Source organism: Hemiscyllium ocellatum, chromosome 30 (genome assembly GCF_020745735.1).
Source record: "Hemiscyllium ocellatum isolate sHemOce1 chromosome 30, sHemOce1.pat.X.cur, whole genome shotgun sequence".
Taxonomy (NCBI): Eukaryota; Metazoa; Chordata; class Chondrichthyes; order Orectolobiformes; family Hemiscylliidae; genus Hemiscyllium; species Hemiscyllium ocellatum.
The window spans coordinates 6,203,423-6,215,731 of NC_083430.1; the positions used below are offsets into that span (position 1 = coordinate 6,203,423).

A 12,309-nucleotide genomic window follows, 5' to 3' on the forward strand; every position below is an offset into this window, starting at 1 on the left:
CAGCAGAAGAGGAAAGAAGGGAGGCAGGCAGGAACAGTGGAAGAGATGGGCCTGACCAAACAGGCTCCTCATGGCCTTTGACTTAAAGATTTCTCATGGATTCTGGAAACCAAAGTACACAGAATAGATTGTCTATCTGCAAAATAAACCACCCTGAAGTAAGCAGGCTCCTTGTTGAAGTGATGGATTAACAGTAAGAATCTGCATTTCTATAGAACACACCTCAGAACATGCCAACGTGCTTTACAAATACTTTTTAAATGTATTTACTGGCATATACAGGAAATGGGGCAGCTAAGTTGCACACAAATAACAATGATGTGGTGACTATATAATACGTCCTTAGTGACATTAATTTGGGATAACAGTTGGATGGGACTTCCTACCTCATTTGAAAGCCAGTTCCTCCAGCATTGCAGCATTCCATTGGTACGGTGTGTGTGCAGTGTCAGTCTTCTTTTCTGACCCTTGAGTGAGAGTACTGAGTGAGATTACAAACACGCAGTACTCTCACTCTAGGACAACAGTTACTACCCATTGAGCCACAGCTGACAGGAACTGAGAAACCAGCCCTGAATAAACAAGGAGTTGTCTCCTGCCAGACTGACCTGGGGAGTGTCACTTACAGCAGAAAGTGACGACTGCAGATGTTGGGGGCCAGAGTCAAAAAGCAGGGCACTGGAAAAGCACAGCATCCAAGGAGCAGGAGAATCAACGTTTTGGGCATAAGCCACACTCTTCAACATAAGACCCATCTAGTTAATAATATCCTCTAGAGATGAAATCTGCCATCTTTACCCAACCTAGTCATGTGACTCCAGAGATGTAGTTGATCCTTAACTGCCCTTTGAAATGGTGCAGCAAACCACGCAGTTAAATCAAATGTTTAACCAAGATCAAGAACAATAGTCTTTGACATGCCCCTTCCCAACAGACTCACACAGCCTGGATTATCATTGATGTCAGTAAGCCCTCACAATAAATGGCAAAGTTGATTCACTGTGTGAATGAAATCAGTCAGTCTCCAAGTTCCTGTGCTTAACATCCTGACTGAGCTGGTGGGTTGAACAGAGCAGAGTTAGGACCTGTCCCGGCCAGAAACAACGCAGCAAGGTCAACCTGCAGGGGCTAGAGGCTTGCCCATGTCACCTTTCCCTCCTGTTTCTCAGCCAGTTTGTAAGTGCAATGGAGGAGCCGGACATTTGACGACAACCCCAGCTCCTCACAGCCTCTTGAAATTAATTCCAGAGCTTTTAAATTGTGTGAATCGGTATTTCAGTTTTGTGCACTCACTTGACAAATAAAGACTTCCAACAGCCCCTTGCCAAGCTAAAAAGTAACACTAGCCTTGTCGGAGCTGCCCACATCCCAGGAAAACATAATTTTAAAAATCCTCCTTTTGGACGGCACATTTTACCCTCAAACACAAAGTAAATTCTTTATGGGGTGTCACTGAGACACCGACCAGAGTAAGGGTAAGTAAGGCTTTAGTGCCCTTTTACAGGTTCAGTGAACCCCAAACCATTTAACTTACAAAGAACATCTTCCCTAGAGACAAGAGCATCAGACAATCCATTCTCGGGATATGTTCATACCTTTGGTCCAGGTTGGCCTGCGAGTCCCGGTGCACCAGGTGAGCCCTAAGAAAACAAGATGAAAACATTAATGTTTGAAGCATGACCGCACTATGGGGTCTGGGGACTGACACTGGCCCAGCATTGAAAACTCTAGTTGCCTTTGATTTAACAAGCTCAGGATTCGTTAAACTCAGAGATGGTGAAAGTGACTGCATTGTTGCCAGCTGTAGTGACTGCCAGCTCTAATCCAACACTCAACAGGAGGGAGACTTTTCTCCTCGCACCTGTAATAGAGGCTCGCTCCCTCACCATTGACGTGACAGTGATTACTAAATAGCAAACCGATAATGGGAACTGTAGTTAAGGCCTGGAGGCTGAAGGAGCAGGAATGGGAGAGTTTGTGCATTGTCCCATCTCAGTGTGAAAATAATTTGAGGCAGATGTGAAATTTGATTGAGATCAAGGTTTCAAAATGGATTTTTTAAAATAAACTTGGGGCAGGTTTAAACTGATTTAAAAACAAAATGCTGGAAACACTCAGGTTTGGCAGTAGTTGTGGAGAGCGCGATAGAGTGAATGTTTTGCGCCTAGTTTGAAATGTATGTAAATGGCTGGGGTGTGGCAAGTATGGTTAGTGAGCAGCAGCTATTATATAGTAACAATAACAGAGGCCAAATTCAATCAAGGGGGATTGAACACTTCCTATTCCTGACAAAAAGTTATTATAGACCAGTTAGTCTGACCTCAGTGGTGGGAAAGATGCTGGAGTAAATTATAAAGGATGAAATTACGATGCATCTGGATAGCAGTAACAGGATAGGTCAGAGTCAGCATGGATTTATGAAGGGGAAATCATGCTTGACTAACCTTCTGGAATTTTTTGAGGATGTAACTCTGAAGATGGACAAGGGAGATCCAGTGGATGTAGTGTATCTGGACTTTCAGAAAGCCTTTGATGAAGTCCCACATAGGAGGTTAGTGAGCAAAATTAGGGCGCATGGTGTTGAGGGCAAAATACTGACTTGGATTGAAAATTGGTTGGCTGACAGGAAACAAAGAGTAGTGATAAATGGCTCCCTTTCGGAATGGCAGGCGGTGAGCAGTGGGGTACCGCAGGGATCAGTACTGGGACCGCAGCTTTTTACAATGTACATTAATGATATAGATGAAGGTATTAAAAGTAATATTAGCAAATTTGCTGATGATACTAAGCTGGGTGGCAGGGTGAAAAGCGAGGAGGATGTGAGGAGATTACAGGGTGACCTGGACAGGCTAGGTGAGTGGACAGATGCATGGCAGATGCAGTTTAATGTGGATAAATGTAGAGTTATCCACTTTGGTGGCAAGAACAGGAAGGCAGATTACTACCTAAATGGAGTCAAGTTAGGTAAAGGGGCAGTACAACGACATCTAGATGTTCTTGTACATCAGTCAATGAAGGCAAGCATGCAGGTATAGCAGGCAGTGAAGAAAGCTAATAGCATGCTGGCCTTCATAACAAGAGGAATTGAGTATAGAAGCAAAGAGGTTCTGCTGCAGCTGTGCAGGGCCCTGGTGAGACCGCACCTGGAATATTGTGTGCAGTTTTAGTCTCCAAATTTGAGGAAAGAAACATTCTGGCTATTGAGGGAAAGCAGCGTAGGTTCACGAGGTCAATTCCCGGAATGGTGGGACTATCTTACATTGAAAGATTGGAGCGACTGGGCTTATATACCCTTGAATTTAGAAGGATGAGAGGGGATCTGATTGAGTCAAATAAGATTACTAAAGGATTGGACACTCTGGAGGCAGGAAGCATGTTTCCGCTGATGGGGGAGTCCCGAACCAGAGGACACAGTTTAAAAATAAGGGGTAGGCCATTTAGAACAGAGTTGAGGAGAAACTTCTTCACCCAGAGAGTGGTGGGTGCATGGAATGCTCTGCCCCAGAAGGTTGTGGAGGCCAAGTCTCTGGATACTTTCAAGAAAGTGTTGGATAGAGCTCTTAAGGATAGTGGAATCAAGGGTTATGGGGATAAGGCAGGAACAGGATACTGATTGATGAATAATCAGCCATGATCATAATGAATGGTCATGCTGGCTTGAAGGGCAGAATGGTCTACTCGTGCACCTATTGTCTATTAGGAAAGGATCGTGAATGGGAAAAGAAGTGCAAGAGTGGCAGGATTATCAAACACTCTCTGCTGTCGTCTGTAGAAGACTGAGCTGGCATAGCTGATGCAGCATTGGGTGCCCCTGTCAATGGTACCTGTTGAGAGAGTTGGCAGCATTCCACATATTTCTGAGAAAGATCTTTTTTATAAAGGGGAGGTGGAATATTTAGTGGACCAAGTGTGGGTTGATGAACAAGTTTGGCTTTGGTAAGATACAAAAGACGGAACCAAGTTTCATGGTGGCAAAATTGAAAAGGTTGAGAGTGGTCTGCAAATCTTGTGCAGAGTGGGCACTGACACTGTACTTATTCACCAACTGCATGCACTTTTAGTGTGGTCAGTTTTAAATACTACCAAGATAGAAAATTCTTTAACCTCAGTTACCTCTGTGCCAAAAACAAAGAGTTTTCCATCTTGGTAGTATTTAATACTCACACCAAAGGGCAGTTGATTTTAACAAAGCAAATAGCGACTGACTGTAGATTGTAAATAGTATTGGGGCTATCATAGTGATTTACTTGACTTTCAACATGATTTTAATGATTACGTTCAAACAATAACAGGTAACGAATGATGATTGAGGTTGATCAGGAATCAAAAGGGGGTCTTCTTTGGCTGCAGTACCAAATGAGCACTTTGTCTCTGTCTTCACTGACTGTTATGATCCCAGCTAATGGTACCTTTAGGCAAGTCAGATCCCAGTAGGAAACTTGGCAATGATAGAGCAAATGTTTAATTTTTCAGTCAGTTTACTGTGGTTATTAGTCACTGAAAGAATATTCACATGAGTCTGTAGGCGTTCTTTAACAATTAAACATAAATATGTTTTCTTTCATATTATAAAAAGCTAAAAATATAAGACAGTTCGAAAGATCTTAAACAGCAAATTGAAGTTTCACCCTGCTTCCCCACACTATCCTTTTACAGATATTCAATTTATTACTTATCTCTCAACTCTTCAATCTTCTACTTAACTCATTCCTCTCTGTTTCTTGTCCTTGCATTGCTGAGATGGCTTTCTGATTACTTTCTCAATCCGCTGACATGAAACATTCCCCATGCTAATGGTCAAACTTTCCCAGCTCTAAAAACTTAACTTAAAAATCACACAACACCAGGTTAAAGTCCAACAGCTTTAATTGGAAGCACTAGCTTTCGGAACTCTGCTCCTTCATCAGGTGGTTGTGGAGGACACAATTGTAAGATACAGAATTTATAGCAAACGTTTACAGTGTGATGTAATTGGAATTATACAATGAAAAATACCTTGATTATTTAAGTTTCTCCTCTGTTAGAATGACCATGATAGTTTCACTTCTTTCAGATGTAAATCAGATAACTTTTTTAAAAAAAGTTCTATTCTCAGGTTAATTGTAACAATTGGTGTCAGGCCAGATAAGATATTTAAGGTGTTAGCCCCCTGTGTTCTTTATCTGTGCTGTAATGTTTAGACTAATTCTAATCTAAAAAGTGAGGTAACAGAGTTTTACCTGAATTCATGCAGTTTTTGAGCAAAGTACAATGTAACTCTGCAAGTACAAATTTACCCCACAAACGTACAGGTGTGGGTTTTGTGTGTGTGTGCAGATGAGAGACTTAACAAACAATCAAAGTAGTTTTCAATGTATACTTTCAGTTACATCACACTGTAAACTTTTGCTGTAAATTCTGTGTTTTACAATTGCGTCCTCCACAACCACCTGATGAAGGAGCGACGCTCCAAAAGCTAGTGTGCTTCCAATTAAACCTGTTGGACTATAACCTGGTGTTGTGTGATTTTTAACTCTGTCTACCCCAGTCCAACACTTGCATCTCCAAATCCCAAAAGCTTAAAGACTGCTATACAAACAGCTGTGATACAAATTCTCTGGGCTTTGAAACTCCATGAATGAAAGACACTTTGGCTGGGGTGACGGATTCCCTGGGTTAGTTCTTCTGCTTGGAGAAAACTGTTCTCCCTTCTAACTGAAGTTGAAAGCTAAACTAACAGCACTGGATCTGCTATCTCTGCCATAAACTCAGCAGTATAAAGATTTTATCCAGGTATCTGTCCTGGCAATTGACAGAATTCACATCGTTTTGGAAATGATATATTTAGAGTACTGTTTCAAATTACTTTGAGCTTTCCAAAAAAAAAACCTTTACAGAACTAACCAAAATCTGTCTGCCTCTATTTTAAAATCCATATTTCAAATGATAATTTTATATATATTCTCCCATACATTCAGTACAATAAGAAACTGCAGTTTTGTTAATGTTAAAGAGCCACAAGGTTTTGTAGCAGCTCTATAAAGCGCTGTTTAGACCACACTTGGAACATTGTGTTCCGTTCTGGTTGCCTCATTATAGGAAGAATGTGGAAGGTTTAGAGAAGGTGCAGAGAAGATTTACCAGGATGCTGCCTGGACTGGAGGGTATGTCTTATGAAGGTTGAGGGGGCTAGGGCTTTTCTCATTGCATGAAAAAAGGGTGAGAGGTGACTTGATAGAGGTGCACAAGATGATGAGATGATAAGATGATAGGGTGGATAGCTAGAGACGTTTTCTCGAGGTGGAAATGACATTCACGAGGGGGTGTAATTTTAAGGTGATTGGAGGAAGGTTTAGGGGAGATGTCAGATGTAGGTTCTTTACTCAGAGAGTGGTGGGTGTGTGGAATGCACTGCCAGTGGTGGTAGTAGAGTCAGATACATTAGAGACACTTAAGTGACTCTTGGATAGACACATAGATGACAGTAAAATGAAGGGTATATAGGTTAGTTTGATCTTAGAGTAGGATAAAAGGTCGAAACAACATCAAGGACTCAAGGGCCTGTACTGTACTGTTCTATGCAATAATAAAGAAGGAAGCAGTAGCAATATTGAATGATTTGATATCAAGTAACTATTTCAAATTTGTCAGTCCTCAAATTAGAAAGATCCTGAGCTGTGGATAGGATCCACTAATGGAAATTTGCTGGGCATCTGGTCACAATCTTGTTAATCTCCTAGAATCACAGAATCCCTACAGTGTGGAAGCTGGCCATTTTGCCCATCACGTGAACACAGATTCTCTGAAAATCATCCCAACTAGATCCATCCCTACCCTATTCCTGCAATCCCCATCTAGCCTGCACATCTCTGGACTAATCCACTCTACTTTACACATCGGAACACTCAGAGGAAACACAGGCAGGCACGGGGAGAGTGTGCAAACTCCACACAGACAATTTCCTGAAGGTGAAATTCAACCTGGCTCCCTGGAACTTTGAGAAAACAGTACTGACCACTGAGCCACGGTGCCACTCAGTGCCCGAGGATTGAAGAATTGCAAACATTTGACCCTTTTTCAAAAAATAGGGAAGGAAGTGTGAAACATATTCAATAGCAAGCTTCCAAAGGGAAATGGATCAATACTCGCAAGGGAAATCTTTGCAGGATAACAGGGAAACGAGCATGAGAATAGATATTTGGATAACTTTTTCAAAACATCAGCAGGGTAGAATAAACTGAATTGTCTCTTTGTGCTGGAGGAGAAAGTGAGGACTGCAGATGCTGGAGATCAGAGCTGAAAATGTGTTGCTGGAAAAGCGCAGCAGGTCAGGCAGCATCCAAGGAGCAGGAGAATCGACGTTTCGGGCATAAGCCCTTCTTCAGGAATTCCTGAAGAAGGGCTTATGCCCGAAACGTCGATTGTCCTGCTCCTTGGATGCTGCCTGACCTGCTGCGCTTTTCCAGCAACACATTTTCAGCTATCTCCTTGTGCCGCATTAGTCTACGATTCCATAACTGTGATTGGATGGTGAAGGCTCAAAAAGATCCCGTACATGGAACACAAAACTGACAAATACTGAGAGAGCAATATGAGTGTGTGTACTGGTTGGATGAAGGCACCCACGATGACCCCTGTAGTCAATCAGCCCGCTCATCCAGATGGCCCATACTTGTGTGAAGAATGCCCACTGGTTGAGGTTGGACAGGAAAGGGAGAAAATGGCTGAAGGAAAGGAAATTGGCGCTAAAATCTGGCATGATGAGCCAGGAAGAACAGGGCTTCTTCTGGAGGGATGGTTACTCCCAGCTCTCAGCTATGTCCAGGTATAGATTGATAAATTCTTGATTTAGATTGATAAATTCTTGATGTCACAAGGAATTAAGGGCTACGGGAAGAATGCGGGTAAGTGGAGTTGAAATGTCCATCAGCCATGGTTGAATGGCGGAGTGGACTCGATGGGCCGAATGGACTTACTTCCATTCCTATGTCTTATGGTATAGGGAAGATCTCCAACATCCTGGTGGTTTGTGGAGGGAATGAGTCTAATCAGAGGAAGGGCATTTCACTGGATTACAAAGTTTAAACTCAAAGTCTAAAACTTCCTTTATAAGAGGAATGTGAGTTGTATTTAGCTGTACATGGGTGATGGGCATTAATTTGTGCCAAGAACAAACTGAAATGTTGTTGAGTTGTGAGGTCAGTGTTTGTGATCTGTACCTCTCTGTAGGTAAATGCAAGAATAAGTATGGAAAGATTGGCTCCAGTTTTATCCTAGGAGACAGTGAGGACTGCAGACACTGGAGGTCAGAATCGAGTGTGTAGTGCTGGAAAAACACAGCAGGTCAGGCAGCCAATGAGGAGCAGGAATTCCTGATGTCTGAAACATCGATTCTTCTGCTCCTCAGATGCTGCCTGACCTGCTGTGCTTTTCCAGCACCACATTCTCGACTCCAGTTTTATTCTTCACTACCTGATTTTCTGGATTATGACAGATTATCCAGACTCTCTTAATCATATTGTGAGTACATGAAAATGACTTTAAAACTCTCCACTGTCCCGACATCATAAAGCAATTCATGTTTGCCCGAGATCAGTACACACATATAACAGATGCAATTAATGTCCCATCTTACCTCTTTTCCTACAGAACCATCCTGACCTGGCTCTCCCTAAAGAAATATAAGAACGTAGACAGCGGTTAGGTATGGCTAGAGGTTTGAAGGTTCAATCTTGAACATTGCTCTTTCAGCTTCATCCGGAACGTTCTCTCGGAGTTTGGCCAAGTTACCTGATGGGCTTAATTTCAAACCAGTGCAGACTGATTACTGGAGACCAACTCCACAGCCTCATGCTCCCTGACCAAACCCACACTAGACGGGTTTTGAACCGTCCAGCTTTTGTGCAGAAGTCTGTAGTGATTTACTTATTTGAAGTAGTGGTGATCATCATGTTTCCTTCGACAATGGCTTTCTCAGCTGCTCTGTGGCACCCCCTCCCTAACTCTATAAGGCCACATTCTGTGGTCTATCTGGTACACTGAGTGATCAGCTGAACTGGAATGGAGGTACATTGCTACCTTATTTTAATTTTCTTCAGGAATGTGGGAATAATTTAATCTATTCATGATGGTGTTAACTCCATTAGACTTATCCTAAAATTCCATTTGGCTCCTAAATGCCTGTTAAGGAAGTTTACTCTCCTTATCTGCTCTGGTCTCCGTGTGACTCCGGATCAGCAGCATTGGAGATGCAGTGGATAGCGTCCCTGCCTCTAAACCAGAAGCTCTGGTTCATGGCCCAGTCTGGGATTGGATGGCCAAGGATGGTACCAGGCCATATGGGTTGTCTGGGAACCCGCAAATCCTTTCAATAGGCCTCTAGAAGGCAGGCAGGCTGGGAGAGGTTCCTGGTGTGGTTACCCATGTGTGGTTACTATGATAAAAGGTCCAGCTGCAAGGTCCTGTCATGGACTGTACTCTGAGGTAAGCAACCCTCCACATCTTGAGGGGCACACAGAGGAAGAGGAGACCCCAGACCCATAGCAATGTGGTGAGTCTTCATAGCCCTCTGAGTGAATGGGTAAGCCACACAATTGTTGGTGATACATAATGGCCAATAAATGCCAGTGTCGCTAATGACACCCACATCCTGAGGATAGATATAAATGAAGTCTGGTAACTGCAAATAACACCAGCCCTGAGCCAGGCCAAAATGTTTTCTTTCTTTTTTGTTCGTTCATGAGGTGTGAGCGTCACTAGCTAGACCAACATTTATTGACCAAACTTCACCGCCCAGAGGGCAATTAAGAGTCAACCATATCACTGTGGGTCTGGAGTAACAGTCAAGCATACCAGCTTCCTTCCCTCAAGGATAGTAATGAGCCAAACAGGGTTTTCCGACTATCGACAATGGATTCACGGCCAGCTCTCATTAGACTCTTAATTCCAGATTTTACTGGATTCCAATTCCACCATCTGCCATGGCAGGTTTCGATCTCAAGTCCCCAGAACATTATCGGTCCCCCACTATCTGAAAGATGACTCTATTCAAAGTGAACCATTGAATACCCTTCTATTTTTATTTACAATTTCAATGTGCTCATGTTCACCGTGAACTGAGAGTGCTTCCCATGCACGTCTCTTGGCTATAAAAGCTGAGCTTTCTGAGGCTATTTAAACCAGGAGGACACAGCCCGCGTTAGACGACAAGAGAATTGATAACACAGTCAGAGCTGAATAGTATTTCACCCCGCGTATCACAGCAGCCACCTGATTACCTGGACAGGCTGAGTCACCAGTCACCATTCAGACAGACACCGAAACCTGGGAACCTACCATCAGCCCAGGAACTCCAGGCGGGCCAGGGGGGCCCACCAATCCAGGGAGACCTCTTTCTCCAGACGTTCCACGATCACCCTTTGTTCCCTAAATATAGCCAATCAGGGAAAAACAGTCAGTTACCGGAGAAATCTTAAACTGAGCGCAGAATCTAACACTGAATTTACAATTATGCAGGTTGGCATGGTGACAAAGACAGTGTAGAGGCCATGATAAAAACAGAAAGATAGAAACAGCTGCTCTGTCAGTGATAGATTAACAGAGAAAGAGAGAGAGGATATGAATGAGAGAGCATGAGAAAGAGAGAATGAGGGAGCAGCGCTGTCAGAGATTATTGAATCGAGTGAGGGGGAGAGAGATAGTTAGTGTGGGAAAGCGAGAAAGAGAGGCAGGGAACTGTACTGTCAGTGATGGTTTAAATGACAGGGAGAAAATGTGAGAGAGTGAGAGAAGGGGAGTGGCACTGTCAGAAATGGTTTAATAGAGAGGGAAAGAGAATGTGAGAGAGCGAGAAAGAGGGAGATTGACAGCTGTACTGTCGGGGTTGGTTCAACTGAGAGGGAGAGAGAATGTGTGAAAGTGAGAGAAAGGGAGGGAACTGTAATGTTAGTAGTGGCTAGAGATAGAGAGAGAGAGGTGCACTGTCTGTGATGGTTTCACAGAGATAGGGGAGGGAGCTTTGCTGTCAGTGATCATGTAATGAAACAGAAAGAACGTTAAGATAGAAAGAGAGATGGCACTGTCAGTAATGGTGTAAGAGAGAGTGAGGGAGAGGATATGGGGGCGGGAGAGAGAGAGAGAGAGAGCTACAATGTCAATATGTTATAATAGAAAATGAAAGAGAGAGATAATATGGGAGGAAGAGAGAGAATTGTACTGAGAGTAATGATGTAACAGAGAGAGAGGCATCGAGGGAGGGAAGGAAGCTGCATGATCACCATGTGTAACAGACAGAGGGTGACAGTGATAGCGAGAGAGGGAGAGAGTGCATGTGTAACAGACAGAGGGTGACAGTGATAGCGAGAGAGGGAGAGAATGCATGTGATAGGGAGCTGTCAGTAACAGTACATCAGAGATAGAGAAAGTGAGAGAGAACAGTAAGAGAGAAAGGGAGCTGTCTTGTCAGTAACAGTGTAACAGATAGAGAATGGTTGGAAGGGAGAGCAGTATTAGTGTAACAGAGATAGAGGAAGGGAGAGAGAATGGTGAGAGGGAGCTGTGCTGTCAGTAACGGTGTAACAGAGATAGAGGGAGAGAGACTGTAACAGAGATAGAAGGGGGGGTGGGGAGAGAGAGAGAGAGAGAGAGAGAGAGAGAGAGAGAGAGAGAGAGAGGAGATCAACATTTTGACTCACCACTCCTGGGGGTCCTGCAGGGCCTGGTGATCCTGGAACACCAGCTGCACCCTGAGATTGAGAAAACACGATTCACGACAGGAATGAATTAGTTGGAGCCTTCAGAGGGTCAGCTGCTGTGCTCATACAGAGAGCTGCAAGATAGCTACCTGAATAATACCCTGACACTTCGCAGAGTCAGACAGAGTCCAGGCCTGAGCCCAGACCTGGAGAGAGGCAGCTTGCGGCATGGATTGTTATTGACTCATTTCTCTGAGACTCTGCTGGGCTCAGTGTGGGGGAAATGAGGGGTGGGGGCGGGGTGTCATCTGCATGGGGATATTTTGCCTGCAAACCCCCAGCACCTCCCATGCTCCCACCCCTGCCCCATACCCCCACATCAACAGGGTGACTTGGGAGGTTCCTGGGTTTCTGTTTGGCTGTTTATTGCTGATGTAATTTCGAATGTAGAGTTTAATGGTAGCAGGTTCAATGATGAATTTCCAGAGACTGGACAAATATTTGAAGGAATGATGGAAGGAACACTGGTTAGTGGCACCATTAGATGTACAGAGATGCAACAGGCATAATGGCTGAAGTGACTGTCTCTGGTGCTGCCATGTTCAAGGAAATGCAGCTATCTGACTTTCAGAACGTC

General features: G+C 43.7%; 1 protein-coding gene across 3 annotated transcripts in view; it reads right to left on the bottom strand.

The window, feature by feature from the left end:
- The window catches only part of col16a1 (collagen, type XVI, alpha 1), a 330,536-nt gene that overhangs the window by 12,443 nt on the left and 305,784 nt on the right, over positions 1-12,309 (bottom strand). For all 3 annotated transcript variants that reach the window (XM_060847623.1, XM_060847622.1, XM_060847624.1), the window contains exons 62-65: positions 11,673-11,723; positions 10,315-10,404; positions 8,615-8,650; positions 1,596-1,640 (exon numbers count right to left, since the gene is read on the bottom strand). In XM_060847623.1, the coding sequence (XP_060703606.1) occupies positions 1,596-1,640; positions 8,615-8,650; positions 10,315-10,404; positions 11,673-11,723 (222 nt within the window). The remainder of the gene's footprint in view (positions 1-1,595; positions 1,641-8,614; positions 8,651-10,314; positions 10,405-11,672; positions 11,724-12,309) is intronic.